The sequence below is a fragment of the Rhea americana genome, unplaced genomic scaffold (genome assembly GCF_003343005.1).
Source record: "Rhea americana isolate MKP2758 unplaced genomic scaffold, rheAme1 scaffold_223, whole genome shotgun sequence".
Classification (NCBI taxonomy): Eukaryota; Metazoa; Chordata; class Aves; order Rheiformes; family Rheidae; genus Rhea; species Rhea americana.
Genome location: NW_028186339.1, coordinates 396,791 through 419,352, shown reverse-complemented (window position 1 = coordinate 419,352; position 22,562 = coordinate 396,791). Strand labels below are relative to the sequence as shown.

At 37.8% G+C, this 22,562-nt stretch overlaps 1 protein-coding gene across 5 annotated transcripts in view; it reads right to left on the bottom strand.

The window, feature by feature from the left end:
* KIF16B (kinesin family member 16B) overlaps window positions 1–22,562 on the bottom strand; it is a 146,903-nt gene that overhangs the window by 51,738 nt on the left and 72,603 nt on the right. For 4 of the 5 annotated variants that reach the window (XM_085305597.1, XM_085305599.1, XM_085305600.1 and 1 more), the window contains exons 18-23: window positions 14,510–14,542; window positions 14,098–14,151; window positions 11,049–12,407; window positions 7,438–7,596; window positions 6,449–6,554; window positions 5,877–5,927 (exon numbers count right to left, since the gene is read on the bottom strand). In XM_085305597.1, coding sequence (XP_085161723.1) covers window positions 5,877–5,927; window positions 6,449–6,554; window positions 7,438–7,596; window positions 11,049–12,407; window positions 14,098–14,151; window positions 14,510–14,542 — 1,762 coding nt within the window. The remainder of the gene's footprint in view (window positions 1–5,876; window positions 5,928–6,448; window positions 6,555–7,437; window positions 7,597–11,048; window positions 12,408–14,097; window positions 14,152–14,509; window positions 14,543–22,562) is intronic. The other variant, XM_085305598.1, reaches the window with a different exon arrangement.

Here is a 22,562-nt window from a genome sequence, read left to right as displayed (position 1 = left end):
CCCCCTTTTGCTGCACTCCTTACTCAGAGGGATGCAGTGCTCTTGAGCTTGGAGGAAGTGATGTTTGAATAGTCGCCACCTTTCCTGGACCCCCCTTCCTTCTAGGGCCTTAACTCATGAGATTCCTCCAAGTAGGTCTCTGAAGAGCCCAAAGTCCGCTCTCGTGAAGTCCAGGGGTGCAATCCTGCTTGTTGCCTTAGTTCTTTCATGCCGGATCCTGAACTCCACCATCTCATGGTCACTGCAGCCAAGGCTGCCCCCAACCTTCACATCACTAACCAGTCCCTCTCTGTTGGGAAGGACAAGGTCCAGCAGGACACCCATCCTTGTAGGCTCCTCCACCATTTGTGACAAGAAGTTATCATCAATGCATGGCAGGAGCCTCCCTGGACTGTTTGTGCCTTGCTGTGTAGTCCCTCCAGCAGGTGTCAGGGTGGCTGAAGTCCCCCATGCGAACCAGGGCCTGTGATTGTGAGGCTACCTCCAGCTGTCTATAGAAGGCCTCATCAACTTCCCCTTCCTGGTCAGCTGGGCTGTAGTAGACACCCACAACAGTGTCCCCCATGTTAGCCTGCCCTTTGATCTTTACCCATAAGCTCTCAACTGCCTCCTCCTCCCCCTCCCCCTCTAGGCAGAGCTCGGTGCATTCCAGTTGCTCTCTCACATAAAGAGCAACTCCACCACCTCCTCTTCCTGGTCTGTCTGTCCTAAAAAGCACATAGCCTTCCATGACAATGTTCCAGTCATGCGAGCTACCCCATCGTGTCTCTGTAACTGCAACAAGATCATGGCCCTGCAACCACACACAGATCTCCAGCTCCTCCTGTTTGTTCCCCATGCTGTGCGCATTGGTGTACAGGCATTTCAGAGAGGTGGTCATGCCTGCAGGTTTCCCAGGAACAGTGTAGGGGGGTCCCCCATTGCCATGTCCCAAACACACATCCCCAGCTGGATGCACCTGTTGCAGGCCTCCCAACCCAAGTTGTGTTTTATTGACTACCCTCTCTCTAYGACTCTCTCCTTCCCCCTTCCTACCTAGTTTAAAGCCCTCTTTACCAGGTTGGCCAACCTGTTTGCAAAGGCAAATGTGCCCTGCTTGGTGAGGTGAACCCCATCTCTCCCCACCAGTTGCTGATCTTCAAACAATGCCCCATGGTCATAGAAACCAAAACCCCATTGCCAACACCAGTGRTGCAGCCAGCTGTTAATTTGGAAAATTTTTCTACTCCTCTTCCCATCCCTCCCCCTAATTGGCAGGACTGATGAGAAGACCACCTGGGCTCCCAGACTCTTGACCATCATGCCCAAAGCCTTGAAGTCTTGCTTGATTGTTTCCAGCTTGCTCTCTGTATCATTAGCACCCACGTGAAAGAGCAGCAGAAGGTAGTAGTTTGATGAGCAGACAAACCTCTGCAGCCTTTCAACCACATCTTGTATCCTTGCCCCCGGCAGGCATCAAACCTCTCTGGAAGAGGKGTCAGGTCAGCAGACAGGCGTCTCCATCCCCCACAGCATGGAGTCAACCACTACAACCACTCGTCACCTCTTCTGAGTGCTTCTACAGTGCTATGCTGCACTATTTCAGTCTGCACAGAGCCTTCCAGCAACTTCCCTGCTGCAGGGGATTGAGACTCCTGGAGCAGTGCAGTATTTAAGAATGCCCTGTCTATCTCCTGATCACTTTCTCGGATGCTTCACAATCTGCTGACTTTATCCCGCAACTCCTTGACTTGACAACACAAATCGTCAGCAACAGCACACCTCTTGCAGCAGGGTGGACCATTAGTCCAGGCCTTCTGGAGAGGCTCCAAGCACTCCCTGCAGCCTGAGACCGGCAGGGCAGCATCTGCTGTAAGAGAGTCTGTCTGGGTTGAAGCTTCTGACACAGCTGATGCAGCAACTCCAACAGCTACAGGCAAATATGCTTTACAGTGAGTTATAACCATGTTTGTGAAAGTGGGCACTACTAGCACTGGAAAAAGAAAGATGTTCTTTTGCACCTAATTGTGCTCCTTCTGCGCGAACTGCTACGCAAAGTACTGTGTGTGTTTGCTGCCTCTGTTAGCTGCGCTCTCAAATGTGAAATGTGAAACTCCAAAGCAGAGGAGAATTGCTTGTCAATGYTATTCTTTCCAAAATTGTAAGGTACGAAAGCTACAAACATCCTTAACATTAACAGCATACAAGGAATGCACCATAGGCTTAAACACTTTGCAATTCGGACACACAAAAAATATTCCAAATGTTGTGAAGTACTGAAATCAGGGACATGAAATAGATGAGAATCACAAAAAATAAAGACAGACAGAAAGATTAAGGAAAAGGCAGTGAAGGAGGAATGCAGTAGACAGTAATTAAAATGGATAGGAAATGGAGGGAGTCAGAAACAATAGCCAAAACAGAAATCTGAAGACACAGCCATAATTATAGCTTTGATCCACCTAGCACATAAAATAGAAACATTTAATTTCTTCATCCTTCCAAGGAAATGTTTGTGCAATTATATTAAAGAGCCACCAACAGAATCAAATAATAATGATTGTTGGTGAGATGCGTATATACACCCTAAGGTACTCCCTTAAAGCCTAAAAGGACTGTTTTGCCTATTGATAAAAAGTATTTTACCAGTATTCATTACCTCTTATTTTGAATGTATCTAAATGTATTTGGATTTCAACACCTAGTCAGATGCATAATTAGCCAAATGGCTTCTTCACTTGAGCTGAATGTTAATTTCCAGATTTCTGAAGGGAGATGCAAACTGTTTTGAAGAAATGATGGAATGACTGTCAGTTGAGTATTTACTTCTTTTTCACTGTACTTAGAAAAACCAATTCCTGAATCAGATCCAATCTTGCTTCTTCTAGAGAAAACAAGCTCAATTTTTGTGAAGTTCTCTTTGTCTGGCAAAACTACACACCGGAGATCATTCAAACTGTACAGCTGAAGCTTGTCAAATTGTGATCGCTGGGGTAAAGTATTCAAAAAGTTACGAGCAGAATAAAAGACATTTTCCCTCAAGAGACCTATGTGMGTAGTGGTAAGAACTAGAGATCTAAATACAGTCTGCTTAAAACAGTCTTTTTTCACTGTGGTATATAGCAGTATACGAACATCACCTAATGAAGGTTTATTGCTTCCCATATTTTCATGAAGTAAGTAGACCAGATCAGCTAACATAGTTCTGAATTTACAGGACAATCGTACCCCATTCGAAAAAACTAACTCATTTACCTCGGACGCCCAGTCAAGTGAAATCTGCAACAAATCACCTCTCAAGAGCKGGTGATTTAAAAAACCAGCATCATCTGTTGCAGAAATCAAAACACTCATTATGTCACGGCAAATTCTTTGAGTGAAGTGTTTGTTATAAGTAAATATTGTGAGTAAACTATCTTCAGTAGAACACAGAAGTCTAATATTCTGTCCAGCAAAACCAACTTGAACCTCTTCTATTGTGATGATCGGAACCTTATGAAATATTTCCAAGGAATTTTGACAAACGTCCTGTTTGTCTGACAAAACAACAACATACAAAACAGAACTGAACAAAAGCAAGCAAGCAGGTTCTGGATCAGGTCTTCCGCAATTGCCAGCAGCAAGCCAATATACACCTTTCAATTCCTCCATACCAAAAGAAATTTGAGGTAAGGCACAGGTTAAATATTCCAGTACCTGTTCCAAAGAGTAGACCTGAAGCTTCAAAAGGACATCAGGAAAATGCACAAACTTCTGTCTTAATACAAGGCTATTTTCCAATTTTTCATTTTTACAACAGTAAACAGATCCTTCAGTAGGCTTTTCTGCACATGCGTTTGAGATTTCAGTGTTTACRTACACTGTGATATCCTCTTGCACAGGGGATTCTAGCTGAATGACATTATCAGTTTGAGCTTTAGCCTCTTCAGCAGAGTGAGATAGGTCTCGGCTCATATCTGAATTGAAAAATAGGTCTACTTGCAAGTTTCTTAAAAATGGGAGGTTTTTTATTAATGATAGCACTTGTGCACATCTCTCACTTTTGTCACACAGACTTGCCAGCTCCTTAATTTGTTTAGAAACCACGGTACTGTTCAGCAAATGACTACTGGTACCTTTGTAAAAGCAAGAGAGCTTACTGAAAAGATATCCCAAACCAAAGGTTTGTTCTGGCTTCGCATCAAAACAAGAAGTTAGTGACTTAGAAGAGATCATATTAGGGGCTTTTTCAATTTGAAGCTGAGAATTACTAGACTGGCCTTGGATTGTCGGGTGCACTGTCTTAAATGGACTGTTTTCTTCACAAGTCATTTCAGAATCTACGTTAGACTGAGAAAAGACAAGGTAAGATATCCTGTTGAAACTAGCCTGCTCATTAGCACACATTAAAGATCCTAAAGGAGACAGACGYTGCAAGTGGAAACAATCAGACTCAGTTCTTGAGCTGTCATGATCCTGAGAAATACTTCTTTTATCATCAAAATGATTGAAATTTTCAGCCTTATAGTTTGAATAAGCCACATTATTTAAGTCATGACTTTGTAAGGAAGTAGATAAAACATTCTGATGAGGAACATTCTTCCTCTTTAAAGCATTCATATTTTTAGATTGAGTAAAGTTACTTTCAGTATCATAAAGGCAAGCAAAGTTCTCCTGTTCTGAATTATTCCTTTCATTTTCAAATGCATCCTTTGATGTAAAGGGAGAGGAGATTCTTCCAGGACTAGCAAATATATTCCACATCTCTGTATATGCCTTCTGTCTTTTAGGATCTGTTATTCCTGTGTTTTCTCCACACAATTCAGAAGCACAATTGCCATCTTTAGATAAAAATGGAAAGCCATAACGTGGCTGCCACTGTTGACTTTTCTGCTAAAAAATTTTAAAGAAAAAAAAATAGAAGTACCTTTAAAAAAGATCTTCTGATTGGAACATTTATTAAATGCAGGTTTCATTTTGATTGGGTTTGTAAAATTATTCAAAATAAAACACAATTTGACAGATCAAATCCAACAAAACTGATTGAGGTCTGATTCAGGAATGGTTGATCTTCCCAACTTTTCTTTTGTACAGTATCCATTTCACTTGGCTTATATTTGTTTTACACCAAAAATACAGGAAAGTGAAAGGCTAACGCAGAAATTTATATGCCTGTTATTATCTTCTTTCCCTCTACAAAATTGCAATATCAAATTCTTACAATAGGGAAACAAAGTGTAGTCCTATAAAGTTCAAGGTAGTGTAAAATTCAAAAGAGCATAAAGGTCCCAAACAGTTTTTTTTTTTTTTTAAAAAAAAAAAAAAAAAAAAAAAAAAAAAAGACCAATAGGGGTCAGATCCAAAAAAACGTTTAGGAGCAACTCTCCAAATCAAGATTTAATTAACCATATGTTTCAAGAAAAAAATTAGGCAACTAAATACTGTGGGAGAGGTCTAAGGTTCAGTTTAAAAAAGCTATAAAATTGTCTGTATATTAAACCATCATGACATATTCAGAAAATTTCCCTGATGTTACTGGTAATGTTTTAAACATCCTTCCAGTAACRAGTTCACTGTGAAATGGTATTCTGAATTCAGACAATCTAGCTCCCCCTCATTAAAAAGCTTTTATCCTCAAAAAATGAGAAAGGGATACTGTTTCAAATAAAGAATTATGACAAAACAAGRAAGAAACCTCCACCATTATAACACATCTTTCAAATAAGGAAAAAGCTGTGCCCAACCTGCAAAAATCACTGCAAAAATTCCAAGCTGGAAAAATATATTGCTGTCTCTATTATCCATTAATCTTTCTATGAATTTGAAATTCTAATTATGCAGCTAAACATTAAGAAATTTAATTACCAGGCATGCCATAATTTAAGACAATCATTTCATTCTGACAAATTATGACTTACTTCATATTTTAGCTTGCGTTGAACAGTGCCATTATTAAGTCTCCCATTATCCTACGAACAAAAAAGGTGAAGGTAATAATAAAATAATTAAAGTACCTCTCTTGTACAAGTTGGTTTAGAAGTATTTATAGGAAGAGATAGCCTATTTAATGGCTAAAAATGACCATTTTATTTATATTTGTTTAAAAACTGTCCTGAAATTGAATTAAGTCAATCTTCTGATTAATCAGGTTTTTAGTTTTTAAAAAAGCAGTTGTGTGCAACTACTGTTCTTGCAAACAGTCACCATTCTTCTTGATAGAATTTTATTCAACATATTATAAAAGCATAAAAAGAACATTTCGACCCTGTCTGAAATCATCTTATTGCCATTTACACTATCTTCATTACAAAGACCATTACACTTGTAATACAGTCACTAGAAAAAAAAAAAACGTATAGCCAAACCTAAAACCCCAATTTACTGTTTTATTTTCTGGTAAATTAAATAAATGCACAAAAATATCAACATTATTGAACAATGAAATCAAATCAGCTTTGAAATTCAGTATTTCCTACTCAGCTTTGCTCACCTTTAAACTTTCTGTAGACCAGGACAGGCTAGCATGGTTATCCTCAGATCTGTGATGAATATTTTGAAGCCGTCTCTGTACTTCTTGTTCAATAAAGGCATTTATCCTTTGAGATACATGCAAAGTTAAAATAATAATAATAATAAATACATATATATATAGGTATTCTTAATTAAAAGAAAATCAAGGTAGGTTAAAGGGCTTTTTGAAATGGACCCTAAATATCACACAATTCTTAACTGGCAAGCTTAATTTTAGACCGATTTTATCCCTCTGCAAAGAACATGGATTTCCCAGCAAGTGTTCATTTAACAGGCCAAGGTTAACAATTTATAAACACCACTAGACCATTTGATGGACTACAGGTTAAGTCACTGCTATGTGTACATATCTACGTAAAAGTATTATGGAGGGCTAGGGAGATAAGGAGCAAAGAGAAGGCTGGTATTTAGTTTGTTTGTTACTTAGTAGTTTGCTTTTACAATTTTGTAATATGGGCAACTTAGACTAACAAAATTCTTGTCTTCAAACAAAGAGAGTGTTCCAATAGTTGATAGTAATTACTGCATGTACAAGTGTAAAACAGACTGAGAGGAAAAAATAATAGTTTAGGGTTTTTTAAAAAAACTGATGCCAGGCTGCTGCCCTATTAAAAATGCATAATGTAATTTCACTTACTTTTTTGCTTTTAGCATGCATAAAGCAATACCATAGGAAGTAACTCTAAACATAAAAACAATTTCAGTGCATTTAAGTCTACAGTTGTGCAAACCTCTATTCAAAAACAAACTGCATGGGAACCGCAGATTAGCCAGTTGGTTATTTAAAGTAAAGCACAGCAAATTAATTTTATGTCTAGACTACTCTAAGTACAATTAACAGTATTTAATTGCACTCTAACCCTGACAAAATGATCTTCCAAATTATTTCTGTTCCAAAGCTTTTGTTTAAATTTGTGACAAAATATTGCGGATATCCAGGTTACCTACCTATCATCAACTAGTGGAATGGAGGATGGCTGCGGCTTTGTTGGGCTGGTAGGTGAACTGGTGTAAGAAAGTCTCTCTTCTAATACGCCGTGATTTCCTTTCTGTCCACCATCACCCTCACATATCTTTTGCTTCAGCTGTTGAATTTCTTGGTCCAGGCTATAAAGAGATTTTAAAATGTAATTCACATCAGTTTTAAAATTCCACTGATTCCCACAGCTCATGTGGAAAGTGTTGTACTTRCATTAGTATAATTGTATGTAAGGTCCTAGGTATTAATATTTATAAAGATATAAAAATACCCATTGTTTCTTTCAGCATATTTAGATAGGATAATAAGAGACTGACAGACAGTTTACAACAGCACTGTTAAGCTAAATAAAACATTTTTAATAACTTCCAGTGCAACTGGCATCTAACTAAATATTAATTCATAAGACTTAATCTATCTTCTAGGATCACTTGAACATACTTTCCTTATTACAAAATGCTATTGATGACCTCAGTTCTTTGGCTTCTGGTGATAAATAAATGGCTAAAYGAAAAAAAGAAAAAACAGAAGACAATACTAATCCAAAAAACAAACACAACCTAGAAGAATTATGTAACAAAACAAATTTATAAGAAAATCTGTAAAACGAGTGCAAAACATACAAATCTGATTAATTTCCAGCTATTCCTTGTTTCTGTTTTGAAAACTTATTTGCAAAATAAAATCTAGTATTTATTTTTATACCTAATAAATCATTTTCCAAAATGGAATCCTCCTCATTTTCTCTAACAAATAAATTTAACATCAGCCAGATTCATGYACATGGTAGAATACATAAAATCTGATGCAGTATTTTTGGCCAAAAATGCCTGAGGCATCTAGTACAAAATAAGCAGCACTTCTGGCAATATTTATCACTTTCTTATTATGTAGTTAAATTAAACTAAGTAAACCACAAAATACACTTTTCACTTGCATTACAGCTGAGATTAGATTAGTAACACAGTAATAGCCTTCCCTGCTTCTGTTACAATTTTTGCCTTTAAAGGTAATTGTTTTTTAGGCATTGAAAATTAYAGAATAAGAAAAAAGAACTTCCTACAAAAGGGGAAACTATACAAATTAGCATTTCACACTTAACATAAAAATTKCATGTATTTAAAATTTTCAGCCATACAACCTCAGAAGTATGATGATGAGACTTTTTTCTGTCTTGAAGGTTAAAACAGAAAAATGGAAAGAGGACAAACGCAGAGGCTTAGGCTGGACTAACGCAGGCTGAATCGTTACTTCATGTTTAGAGAGAAAGCACTTTTTGCAGCACAGCTAGAAGCCATCTGTTCCTTTTGATTCACAGTAAATCAGTCCTGCATCCTGAGGGAAAGTGGATGGGAGATGGCTCATGGAAATGAGAGTGTTTGCATCAATGGAAAATCAATTTAGCTGCAAAGATCAGAATGACATTAAAGCAACACAAGTTCTCTCTTGATTTGTACACATCCTACCATCAAAAGATATCACTTACTACAGCTATAAACTTAACCAGCTGTGTGATGGATTCACCAGTACACTGAACTACACCCTGTTACTTTTGAGTGATACGGCCACAAAAGATGACTCTAAATATGATTTCTGATCACTTTATTGCCACAAATCTCATGCCAATAAAGACAAAATGTTATTCAAACAGGAGAAAACCAGTTTTATCCAGATATGATGGATTTATGCTTGTACAGCATTTCAAATGAACACTGTATTTAAAAATTTTCTGATCATTAACACTGATTTGAACCTCTCTTTTCAGAATATATCATCACACAACAATATCCAGATAAACAACAAGAATACACACAATTCATCTATTCACTACAGTGTTCAAGACACTGAAGTCACAGGTTACAATTTACTCCAAATTGTAAATGCAAACACACATGCATAAGAATGATGTAGTTGGCCCAAAACATTTAACATACAATAGTATGTATTAGGTATAGTATACATTAGGTATCTTCAGCCGCTCTCCTGCAAAAATGTTCACASAGTCAACTATCCCTGTGAGTGCACAAACAATATTCTGAACTGAACTATACAGGCCCCTGGGCCATTCAATCAAAGACTACAAGATTTTTTTTTTTTAATATATAGTTTGTGCAAGAAGACTTTAAATAAAGAAAAGAAAAAAATAGCTTTTCACTTCTTCAGTATCTTTTTCAAACCTCAGTCTTCTAGCTGACTACAGTATTTTTTCAGTTACCATCACACAATCTAGCAGTCTCTTCAGGGCTAGAGCTATCCATTTGGGGGACAACATTGCTTTGTTTATAGCTGACATTATTCAAGTTAGATGCTCACTGTATAAAACCAGATTATCTGCTTATCAAGACAATTATGACAAATAAAGATAACAGCTTCAACAAAACAATAAATCTGTATTGAAAAGGCTTAATTAAAATACACACAATGTAACTTTACAAAGTGAAACAGTAACCTCTACATGGGCTATAGAAAGAAACTATTATCTTCTGATAACAGTTTAAAAGAAAAAGGATACAAAAGAACTCATCAATTTGTTTATAGAAAAGTTTATTTGTGGCCTATTCAGAGTGATTTTTCTAATCAAGCAGCTGTCTGAAATGCAGAACTGCATAATCATCATCAGAATTAAAAAACAAATCACAAGTGCTATCCTAAGAAAAAGTCATAATATTGCCAATAATGAAATATTTTAAAATTCTAGTATTATCACACTTAACATGTGTTAACATGAACAACACTTAAAATTATATTTTAGAAAACAGCAATTTTGCCCCTTTTCCATACCACCTAAATTCAATGCACAAATTCCAATGGATTTTTGCTTGGGTCAAAAACAAAGCAAAAACATTTTTTTCTCTTCTCTGGTAAAGGAATATTCATTCTTATCTGAACTACCTTTCTCTGACCCTCCCATACTTACCCTGAATGCTAATCCATAGTTATCATGGATATAGCTGATGACATTGCTTCTGTACAGAAAAGGTTTTATATTCACAGAGCTGTGCTGAAGTACCTGTATATTTATCAAATAAGCTCAAAGCTAACATCAAATTTTACATGGATCTATGGTTAGTCTGTATTTTTTAAGCCCTGAAACCAATTACTAAATATTAAATATTACACCTGTTTACTCTGAATACTGGAAGTGTGCAGCCCATCATCAGACGACAGGCAGCTGGCAGTCTACTGTAGCTATCAGGATATAAATCTTGAACAACCACAGAAACAAAATATGATATTTTAATTTTATAAATGTAACTAGTTGCAAAAAGACAGAGCATAAGGTTGCCTGAGCTTTCTGAATAGGTAAAAAATAAATTCAAATACTGCAGTGATTAATGGAAATACTGTGCTGCTGGGGATTGGATAAGTATCTGAATAGAATAGAAATCAATTAGAAAACAAGAATCCTTAAAAAAAAAAAAGTGATACACAGTCTCAGTTCCGGGTAACTTACTTTAAGCTCAGCAGGAAACTTTTAACACTGGGAAATAGAACAATCTGTTCTCTCAAAATCTAAACTATAAGAAAATTCACTCTTGGGGCATAGGCTCCAGTAACTTGATGCTACTACAATACTTACCGTTCTCTGTCTTGCTCGAGGGCTTTTTGCTCAGCTTCTAGACTAGCCTGCAGACCTGCCTGTTCACTGCTGCTGTTGTTCAAGGTGGCAAGCTTCTGTTTCTGCTCCTCAATTTCAAAGTCTATCGTGGAACGACGTTGCAAAGCAGAGTGCCTTCTTTCTAACTTAGCAACAGCTTGTTCCAATGCCTCTCTCTGCTGTTTTTCCCTTGATTCAAGGATTTCCTTTTCCTTCTTCCGAACTTTTTCTTCCTGGCGAGCTACATTGGCTGTGAATTCAAATGTTTCTTGAAGCTGCTGCAGCTGGTTTGTGCTAGCTCTATACTGGGCAAGCTGCTCTTCTTTTTCCTCTATTTCTTTCTCAATTTGATAGAGAGTAGTATCTAATCCTAATAAACCTCTATCAAGAACTTCAGAAGCTCTTTGCTTTTCTTCCAGCAGAGCTGGCAAATGATTATTCTTCAGGTATTCAAGCTGGCGTGCTTTAGATTGGAGCTTATATTCTGCTGGCTTTATCTTTTCAAATTCATCAGTCTTTAGTACAGCATCTGCAAAGTTTTCATCTTCTTTCTTGGCAATATCTAACTGTTCTTCATGTGCAAATTTTAAGTGGTCTAGAGTTCCTTTTTCTTGTGCTATTTCCTTTTCTAGGTGATCCATTTGTTGAACTAAATCCTTCTCTAAAATATTCAACTGTTCTAGTTGTTTTCTTTTAAACTCTATGAAATTATGCTGTGCTGCTTCTAACTCTTCACAGTTTTCATCACCTTCAGATCGGGCTTCCTTGACTTTCAAAAGAGATTCTCTAATATCTTCAAGATCTTTTTTCTCTTCTTCAACTCTCTGAACATCTCCTCTCTTCAGTAGCTCTATCATGACCTGTTTGTCTCGAAGCTGCTCTTCTAGATGAGCCACCAACATTACCTGCTCCCTTTCTTGTTCTTCAAGTCTCTTTTTTTCTGATTCTAGTTTGATATATTGTTCATCTTTTTCTTTTTTAAGTTTTTCTAGTTCACGGAAAATCTGCATTTTCTCTACTTTTTCATTATGATTAAGTTCTTGTAGTCGCTGCAACTCTTCTTTGACCCGGGCAAAAATTTCTTCCTGCTGCTTCTTCTTCTGAATCTCTATCTCCTGTTGTTCCCGTAACCTCTCTTCTTCAAATTTTTCTTTTTCAGCCAGCAAATCCTTTAACCTGCTCTCAATGTGAACACTTCGCCGTTTCAGACTCTCTTCTTGTTTTCGAATTTGCAGCTGTACTATTTCTGTTTCTTTGCGCTGTGACTCTACTTCTTGCTGCATTCTTACAAGTTCTGCCTTGTCAGATCTTTGCTTTTCTTCCATTTCTTCTATTTGTTTCCTACAATAGAACATTTACATAGGAGATTTCAAACTTTTCATTTTCCCCAAAAGACATTTCCTTAAGAAATGGCATTTYCCTAAGAAGTAAAGACAATCTGGACAAGAATTTTGCAGTATATATCACTCTGAACAGCTTAAAGTGAAAAAATTTGATAATTTTATTGTGCTACAGGTTAAGATCTTATATTACCTGAAATTGGCTCAATGCTGGAGACAAATGGTAAAGAGATTAATACAGCTTATATCAACACCCGAAGTTKTGGACATACGAAATTATAGGAAAATAAATTAATGGCATTTATGTTGGTAGAATAATATTAGATTGTATTAGCTCTGTCAAATCCAGTAAAAATATTGACAGGACATGTATCAGTGCACACAGTGAAGAGCAAATACAAACATTTACACACACATATGTATTTTTTTTATACACAGACTTTGGTAAAAGGACTTGATTAGAAATTTGTCCCCACCAAATTTGAGCTAACAGGTGAATTAAAACAATTTTTTAGTTCAATGGGTTCTAACCCACTTAAGCTGTAAATAAACAGGCTTATAAGTTTAGGAATAGATTCTTTTGAGAAGAAATTGYTTTAAGACATCCTGTATGACACTAAGTTTAAAGGCTCTAATGGGTTCAGAGTGAGGAAAGACTTGAGACTTGAAGGTATGTTACAATTATCCCATTAATACAATTGCCTGAACACGTGTAAAGACAATGTATCAGTTCTGGAGAAGCCCAAGTCTGATAAATTAAAGCAGTAGCAAAGCAACTTCATCGTAATCTGAATCCAAATCACATCAACATAACAAAAAGGAGAAATATCAGTATCTTTAACTTTTTCTAAACAACAGCTTCTAATCGTTCAGAGTTATTCTTTCTGAGTTTATATAACTCAGTCTGGTTATATAACCAGATGTTTCAAAACTGAGAAAGCTCTCTAAAGCTGAGAAAACAGAAAGCCTCTTTCAGGTTGTCAAAGCAAGTCTGTGATCTGCAAGATGCTGAGATCAACTGCTTCCAAAATCTTAGTAAATATGATAAGCCAGAACAATCAGTTCAGTTCATTAGCTGATGATAACACTTTGTTTTGGCTTTCAAACTAATATTTTATAATAATTTGCCGATGAATACAATTGGTATGTACATACTATCACTATAATTTATTTAAAAAAGCAGARTTTGAAGTGTTAGTTTTCTACATTCCTCCAAGATTCCATCCAAAGGCAACTCAAGTGTACAAAAAAATAAATCATTTGTCATCTTTCAAAATAATACCATGAAAATTAGGAAYGAGGACTATAACTTACATTTAGATAGTACATCTACCTGATAACCTTAAATTTGGTATTTGTTTTGCTAAAGATCACATTTAGCTATAGTTCAGCATGTCTATCTGGTTACTAATCAATGAGAATCAACAGTTCAAGAAAATAATTAAATCTTTGAAGACTTCATAGAAAAAAAAACAAGATAAAATTATTTAAATCAGGATTCTCTGCTTGCTGATTAATGCTGAGATTCAAAATTAATGACTTAAATGAGTCCACAATGATATATATACATATATATTGATCCATATATATTTTTCCTTTAATATATTTTTATACTTTTTCACATACATATATGAGAGAATATACATTTATATTCTCAAAAATTATACAAAAAACACAGTGAATAAGGTTACCTTTTACTTTCCAGCTTTTCAAGCTCCTCTCGTTGTTGTCTCTCAAATTCTAGCCTAAATAAAAGCAATAAATAAATATGAATAAAAATAAAAGAGTACTATTTCTGACAAAAATCACACACCAGAAAAGGAAAATACAATTTATGATGTCAGTGTAAAAAATTATTATAATGATGGAAATCAAAAGGTTTTATAAAACTATTGTTTAACAACTGAAAATATTTCCTTTATTAGGGTTACAAATTAGATATCATGCTGCCTGATACTTGCGTAAGAACAGAAAAATAAATGAATTTTGGGGAAAAAAATACAAAAGTAGAGATAAACAGGACAGATTAATGATTAGCATAGCCTCTGCAAGTTAACTACATGCAGACATGGCAATCAATACATAGAAATTGAATTTCTCTACCTTAGACAGATTGGTCCTTTCACAGGGAAAAGACTGCCATGGAAGGTAGAGGGAAACAGAGTGATTGATTAAGTAAGGAATTGATAGGAAAAAAAAAATCACATTAGCAGTAAAGAATATTTTAAAGTTGACAACATTTTTCTTGATTAGAGATTAAACTGATTAGACTCATGGAACAGTCAATCACACTACAGCTCAAAGTCAAACTTAAATAGCTATTTTTTTATAAAAGTGCTTTTCAAATATCTATGATAGTCAACACTCATAATCTTTTAGTTTATTAGGAAAGAAGCTGGGAAAGAGCACCTGGAACTAAGCTGTAGCATGGATGTAGTTCTTAGTTTTCCTCCCAAGAAAAAATAATTATTACAATGTAATCAGTAGGGTTGGCAAACTTCAAATTCATGCAGTGTAGAACTTCCAGGCATGGAATGCAACACAAACTCATCTAAAATACTTTCACAATACTTCAACATAATTAGTTTGACAAAGTTCTGAGTGAGTAGGGGAGAGTACTTTCTGTTATTTTTAATATTAGTTCATATTACCGTTGCACAGAACTCTCTATTTGATTTAATATCTTTTGAAAGATCTGTGTGTTTATAAGAAAGTTTTTCAAAATAAAAGCAGTTTTTTAAAGCACCGAGAACCTATTTATATGGACTGAAATACTCAAGCAAATACAGAGAGAGAGAGAGAGAGCGTGCGCGCGCATGTGTGCACAAGAATGTACCATAAGTTAACTTTGATTACTTGAGGAATTGCAGTCTAATTTAAAATGACCTCATAAGCTAGATTTAAGCTGTCATTATTGCAATTGTGTAGACAGCTTTTTTAAAAACAGGTACACTTAATATTTCTTTCTAAAATTGTACATATGCCTATGACAGAAAGAAAATAACAAGGTAATAAGCAAAAAAATATACCAGTGCAATATTTCTAAAGCAAGTTAAATGAACTTCCATTCATAAACGCTCAAGAAGTATGTTTTCAACCTCTYTAGTAACGGAGAAACACAAGTTTAACAATTTACATTTTTCCTTATTTCTCACAAATGCATTTCAAAAAGTGCTTCCTACAGTGTCCAAGATATTAGCAAATGTGGATTTTTTTTTTTATACACAATCCAAGACAATCAGCACCTTCATATAAATGAACAGCCCCTTCATGTTTGCATTAAGACAAAGTCTAGGAAGGACACTTTTGGGCATTATCTCCAAGTTACAGCACCAAGAGAGATGATAACCATCTCATATTTTTAATTCAATCAATTTATACAACACTAATGTAAAAGCCACAAAGCAATTTGAACAAAAATCAGGGACTCTCATAAAGCAAAAGCCTAATCAAGTGGTTGCCGAGCTTTTCTTTTTTAAGCTGTAACTCAAAAGCCCTTGGTTTGGCTATGGTCCGTTTCCAGAACTCGCAGCCGTTAGTTCTCATTTCTTAGCTAGGGCTTAGCTGACAAACCTCACCCTATTTGTCATTACTTTAGCCCAAAATAGCACAGACCGGAGGATATAGCTTTGGATTCTCAAAACCCAAATGTCCTTTGAGCACAATCAGATGTAGACCTTTGCTTAGTTGGCAAAGGCCGTTTACAAGTATTCTCACAGTTAGTTAAGCCACAATGAAGTAAAACCTGCCAGATATGCTAACAATGTGCAAAACYCAGAACAAAATCACTGTGCATTATTACCGTCCTAAAAACCATGCATCTTGGCAAATTATGTTATACAGGTATTAAAATGGTGACTGGCTTTTGACTGATATCTAATAAAAAGAAAATGAGCCATTACAGTAATCATTCCAATATAAAAACAGATTAGTGGTGAACATATCATGACTCTTTCAGGAAGCATCTCTGTCCCCTTCACCAGTGGTGTCACGGCAATCAGACTGACTTTACACTGAAGTGAATCTTGTGGTTGTTCAGAATGAACAACGTGGAAGTGGTTCTTTCTTAAGGGAATATGGCTATTCTTCAAAGCAAAACATGGATTATCATGCAAGCTTGGTGTCTTATTGCTAYGTAGACCTTCTGATGCTTAAGAAGGTCTGAGCTCCACTGAAGGTTCTCCTGCCATGAGGATAGTCCTAGCATTTCCACCCCACGGGGATTCTCCATCAACAGTATTTAAGATGCTGCCTTTATTTCTGTTGGGGTAATAGCAATGTCCATCTTCCTTACTTGGCTGCTCATTTTCAAAACATATTTAGTAGTTTTCTATTTTTAAGATCATTAGTCCTCTGAAATACTTGCTTCTAACTGGTTATCGGTTCTGAAGTTATTTCAGGATAGGAKATGTATTTTGTTTTAGTCTATCCTTATTAAAAATCTTTCTCACATAACCTCTATTCTTTTAATAAATGTRAGCACTACTGTGAATACAAAAAATATTGGCTGAAATTAAAACAAAGACAGATATTAAGAACTAGAATCTATCCTTTCTTCTTTTGTAGAACTCCCACAAAAGAACTTAATCTGATCTGTGTAGAACAAAATGGCCACCATTTTCCTGGGAAAAATGGCATATCTAGCGATAAGAACAGTGCAGATAAGCTGCAGAGAAAAGGAAATCAGTTTTACTAACATAATACTACAATAGCTTGATTTGCACAGCACTGAAGTGTGAACTGTTACAACATGTATTACAAAAGCTTGAATACTGGCAAGACTACAAAGATGCTACAATGCTAGCTCAGTAGACCAATTTGTATGATAAATTTTAAAATGCTAAATTTGTGAGAAGACTAAGGTTGAAACCATGGTTAAAGGGTTAAGGTTAAAACTAAGACTAAGGTTAAAACCATGATTGGTTTTACAGTTCCAGTGTAACTTAACTTACAGAAGATCCACAAACTAGATCTTCAAAACAAATCTATGAGTAAAACTCTATTTTATCCAAAGTTTATTAGCTGAAGCAGTGTTGCATGACACCAGATTAAAGATACAGACTGGGAACTAGAAGTACAAAGAATTTTGCATGTTAAACCAAATTTTTTTGCAACTACCTCTACATACAGGAAATCAACAGTTAAACTTAGAAACACAACACAAGTCGCACACAAAGACCACACATCTGAAAAAGCAATTATAAAGATAATACTATGAATTTTCACACAAGAAAAATACAAAATATAGTAGGCAAAATGTGWGGGCTACCTTCYTTATGAAAAAAGAATTTTCACTGTTATAGAGAAATTATATAGAAAGAAACATGAAGAGTATAGCAATTTCCACTAATCAACAATCTTTACTAGATACAGTGACTAAGATAACATAGAGAGATCTTGTTTTGTGCATGATGTAACCTGCCTCAGTTACCACTGCTAACAAATATTCACACTGAAAAAAAACCCTTAAAATTTGTATAACAGAACTCTTAACCTACTAAGCACAAATTTAGTTAGTCCTTTACCACAAATAACAAGCCAAGAAAGAATTTTCTACAATTTGAGACTCCTCAAGTCTTAAAATATTAGAAACATTAGGCCAGTGAAGTCCTACCTCCCCCCCACCCCAGGCTGTCATGTCATCACAGGAGGAGATGACACACGCACAAACAACGCACTTGTTGGAGATGTGCTACCRTACAGAGGCATCCAGCTGATCTCTGCTGCAACAAAGGAGCGGGACTCCTTTGTTGTAACTTCTTGTAACAAACGGTGGAGAAGCCTACAAGGATGGGTGTTCTGCTGGACCTTGTCCTTCCCAACAGAGAGGGACTGGTTAGTGATGTGAAGGTTGGGGGCAGCCTTGGCTGCAGTGACCATGAGATGGTGGAGTTCAGGATCCGGCATGAAAGAACTAAGGCAACAAGCAGSATTGCACCCCTGGACTTCACGAGAGCAGACTTTGGGCTCTTCAGAGACCTACTTGGAGGAATCTCATGAGTTAAGGCCCTAGAAGGAAGGGGGGTCCAGGAAAGGTGGCGACTATTCAAACATCACTTCCTCCAAGCTCAAGAGCACTGCATCCCTCTGAGTAAGGAGTGCAGCAAAAGGGGGYGGGAGACCTGCATGGGTGAGCAAGGAGCTCCTGGCCAAATTCAGACAGAAGAAGAAAGTCCACAGRATGTGGAAGAGCGGACAGGCTRCKTGGGAGGATTACAGGAATGCAGYCAGAGTATGTAGAGATGCTGYGAGGAAGGCTAAGGCCCAGCTGGAATTGAGTCTGGCAAGGGATGTCAAGGACAATTGGAAGGGCTTCTTCAAATTCATCAGCAGCAAGAGGASGACTAGGGAGAATGTGGGCCCGCTACTGAATGCGGCAGGGGCCCTGGTGACAAGGGATACAGAGAAGGCAGAATTACTGAATACCGTCTTTGCTTCAGTCTTCACTGCTAAGGGCAGCCCTCAAGAATCCAGTAGCCTAGACGTGAGGRAGAAAGTCTGGAGAAGGGAAGACTTTCCTTTGGTTGAGCAGGATAGGATTAGAGATCTGGGCAGGCTAGACATCCACAAATCCATGGGCCCGCGTGGGATGCACCCACGGGTACTGAGGGAGCTGGCGGATGTTGTTGCCAGGCCACTCCCATCATCTTTGAGAGGTYCTGGAGAACWGGAGAGGTGCCTGAGGWCTGGAAGAAAGCCAGTGTCACTCCAGTCTTCAAGAAGAGCAAGAAGGAGGACCCAGGAAATTACAGACTAGTCAGCCTCACCTCCATCCCTGGAAAGGCGATGGAACAGCTCCTTCTGGATGTCATCTCCAAGCATATGATAGAAAAGAAGGTGATCAGGAGTAGCCAGCATGGATTCACCAAGGGGAAATCCTGCTTTACCAATCTGATAGCCTTCTCTGATGGCATGACTGGCTGGGTTGATGAGGGGAGAGCAGTGGACATTGTGTACCTTGACTTCAGCAAGGCTTTTGACACTGTCTCCCGTAACATCCTCSTAGRWAAGCTCAGGAARTGYGAGTTAGACGAGTGGACAKTGAKGTGGATTGAGAACTGGCTGAAAGGCAAAACTCAGAGGGTCGTCGTCAGTGACGTGGAGTCTAGCTGGAGGCCTGTGGCTAGTGGTGTYCCCYAGGGCTCAGGACTGGGTCCCATCCTGTTCAACTTGATTTCATCAGTGTCCTGGACAAAGGGACAGAGTGCCTCCTCAGCAAGTTTGCTGATGATACCAAGCTGGGAGGAGTGGCTGACACACCTGAGGGCTCTGCTGTCATTCAGAGAAACCTGGCCAGGCTGGAGAGTTGGTCAGAGAGGAACCTCCTGAGGTTCAACAAGGGCAAGTGCAGAGTGCTGCACCTAGGGAGGAATAAGCCTAGGCACCAGCACAAGSTGGGGGCTGACCYKSTGGRGAGCAGCTCTGCAGAGAAGGACGTGGGAGTGCTGGTGGATGACAAGTTGACCATGAGCCAGCAATGTGCCCTTGTGGCCAGGAAGACCAACAGTATCCTGGGGTGCATTAGGAAGAGTGTTGCCAGCAGGTGGARGGAGGTGATCCTGTCCCTCTGCTCATTCCTGGGGAGGCCTCGAGTACAGTGTCCAGTTTTGGGCTCCCCAGTACTAGAGAGATGTGGAGCTACTGGAGAGACTCCAGTGTAGGGCTGGGAAGATGATGGGAGGGCTGRGAAGATGATGGGAGGGCTGCCCTCTGGGGAACAGCTGCGAGAGCTAGGCCTCTTCAGCCTGGGGAAGAGAAGACTGAGGGGGGATCTTATCAATGTGTATAAGTACCTGAAGGGAGGGTGTCAAGGGGACAGGGACAAACTGTTTTCTGTTGTCCCATGTGACAGGACAAGAGGCAATGGGCAGAAATTGAAGCACAGGCAGTTGCACATGACTGTGAGGGGGAATTTCTTCCCTGTGAGAGTGACGGAGCACTGGCACAGGTTGCCCGGAGAGGTTGTGAAGTCTCCTTCTGTGGAGATCTTCAAGGCCTGCCTGGGTGCAACCCTGTGTAACATGCTGTAGGTGACCCTGCTGAGCAGGGATGTTGGACTAGATGATCTCCAGAGGTCCCTTCCAACTTTACTGATTCTATGATTCTATGACTCCTCACTCAGTAAAGAAAGCCCTTGCCTTGAGCAAGGAAGAAATGCAGAAGGAGGAATGGAGGAATCTCCCATCTCCCCTTTCAGCATTATGCAATTTTATCTAAACATGGCACCAGCTCTGGGTGTAGGCAGCAGCAGACCTTTAATATTCAGCACCCATCCTTGACAAACTTGTGATACTAGTACTTTGTATGTTTGGGAGAGTTCTCATGAAGCGTATGCTAGGGATTAAACTCCTAAATTTTGCTGCAAACACTATAATAGGGAGGAATGTCATTTACTGCAATAGCTATCGCAACAGCTGAAAGCAATAACCCACAGGTTCTTCTGCCATTTACTGCTAAAGGTGACAGATCTTACAAACTGCCTATTACAATCTACAGAAACTACAAATTCAGCTGCCAGGTTATTAATACTGAAATTGGAAGAAAAGAAGGGTTGAAAGTAGTAAGTTAACAACAGGCAGAATGCTGTTCAGCTACGGAAATCCCACAGAAACCAATGAGTCTGTTGCTGCATCTAGATCTACGTTGCTGGTGATCAGTAAACTGTAACACTATGAGAACTGATGAAAACTATATTGGTCAACACAAGAATGAGGAAACACTACAGTATTTTATGAAGAGTCATAATAAAGCAAGTAGTCCAAGTCTTAGGTTGCTCCTGATGCTGAAGTAATAATAATAAAATCCAAACCAAATTTAGTGAGGGATARTCTTTTTCCATACTTTCCTATAAAGCAACTTGCTTCTTCTTACCTAATGACTTTGYTACAATTACCTTACCTTCGAAGCCCAGAGATTACATTTACTGAGTATGTTTATCCAGGCTGACCTTGGACACCACTCAGAAATAACCACTGTAGTACTGTACTTGTTCAGCAGCAGCCCCAGCTGGAAGTCCAGAACTCAGGTGTTYTGCAAGCTAACTCCTTTCAGATATGGTGTCATTGTTTTTAAATTATCACTATGGCCTAAATGTTTGGAGTCTGTTTATTTGAAGCACACTTTCTTTTCTTTAATTACTCTAGCCACTTGCCACTCTTCAAGTGACATTTTCTGCAGAATTTCCTCCCTGGACAAGCTCACCGTATGATCAGAAAAACATCAGTGCTGTCCCAAAGGAAGAGATGAAAAGAGGACAGTATTAGCATCTACTTAGTTAAATCAAATATTGTCATGGAATTGTAGCCTAAGCTGAAAAGCTGTTGTTGTCAAATTGTTGTCCATAAAGRCACATCAATAATAGAACACGTTTTCTTCCACTGATTTCTAACAAAAACACACATTTCTAAGCTCATAGTTCAGTTAAAGAGCAGAGCAAACTTCACAGYCTACCTTCTCTTTGCAGCAGTCATAAAAGCACTAAAAGTAGTAATATTTGAAATTATTATTTTTTTAAATCACTGACCTATTAGGACAAAGATAGCCTCTGCATTGTGTGGGTAACATTTTATTAGATGTGGCATGTATTGTTTTAAACATTGCTAAAATGTCTGAAGATAGTAATAAGAGCTTAAATTATGAATACACAACTGTGAGTTTCCTCACCTAGAGGAAAATGGGTACATAACAGTGACAATGGAAAAACCTCAGACAGGTTTTACTGCTCACAAACAAGTTACAGTCATGCAGACTTGCATTCCTTCTGTAATGAGCCTTAGGCATAATCCTTGTTTGTGTTTACAAATTAAGCAAGATAAAACACCCACTCTTGCAAGTCAGTTCATAAAGATTAATTGAATGCAGACCAGCAGGAGAATATCAGTAATTAACCCTCTGCTCATGGTTTACTGTCTAATAGAATACATGCATGAAAGTGTTTAGGCAAATGAGGAGTATTTCACTTCAGTTTCAATATGAGTAGCTCCCTCATAATTGCAATGAAAGAGGGAAATAAAAGTTACAGAAGTGCCAAATAGAAAAAATTATAGTGTTTTTGAAAAATGCTGAGTACATTGATTATTTAAAGATATTCATCATATTGTATGATTTCTGGGAAAGCAAGGTGAGGTGTTTGAAGATCTGATAAAGAAGAAGGAAG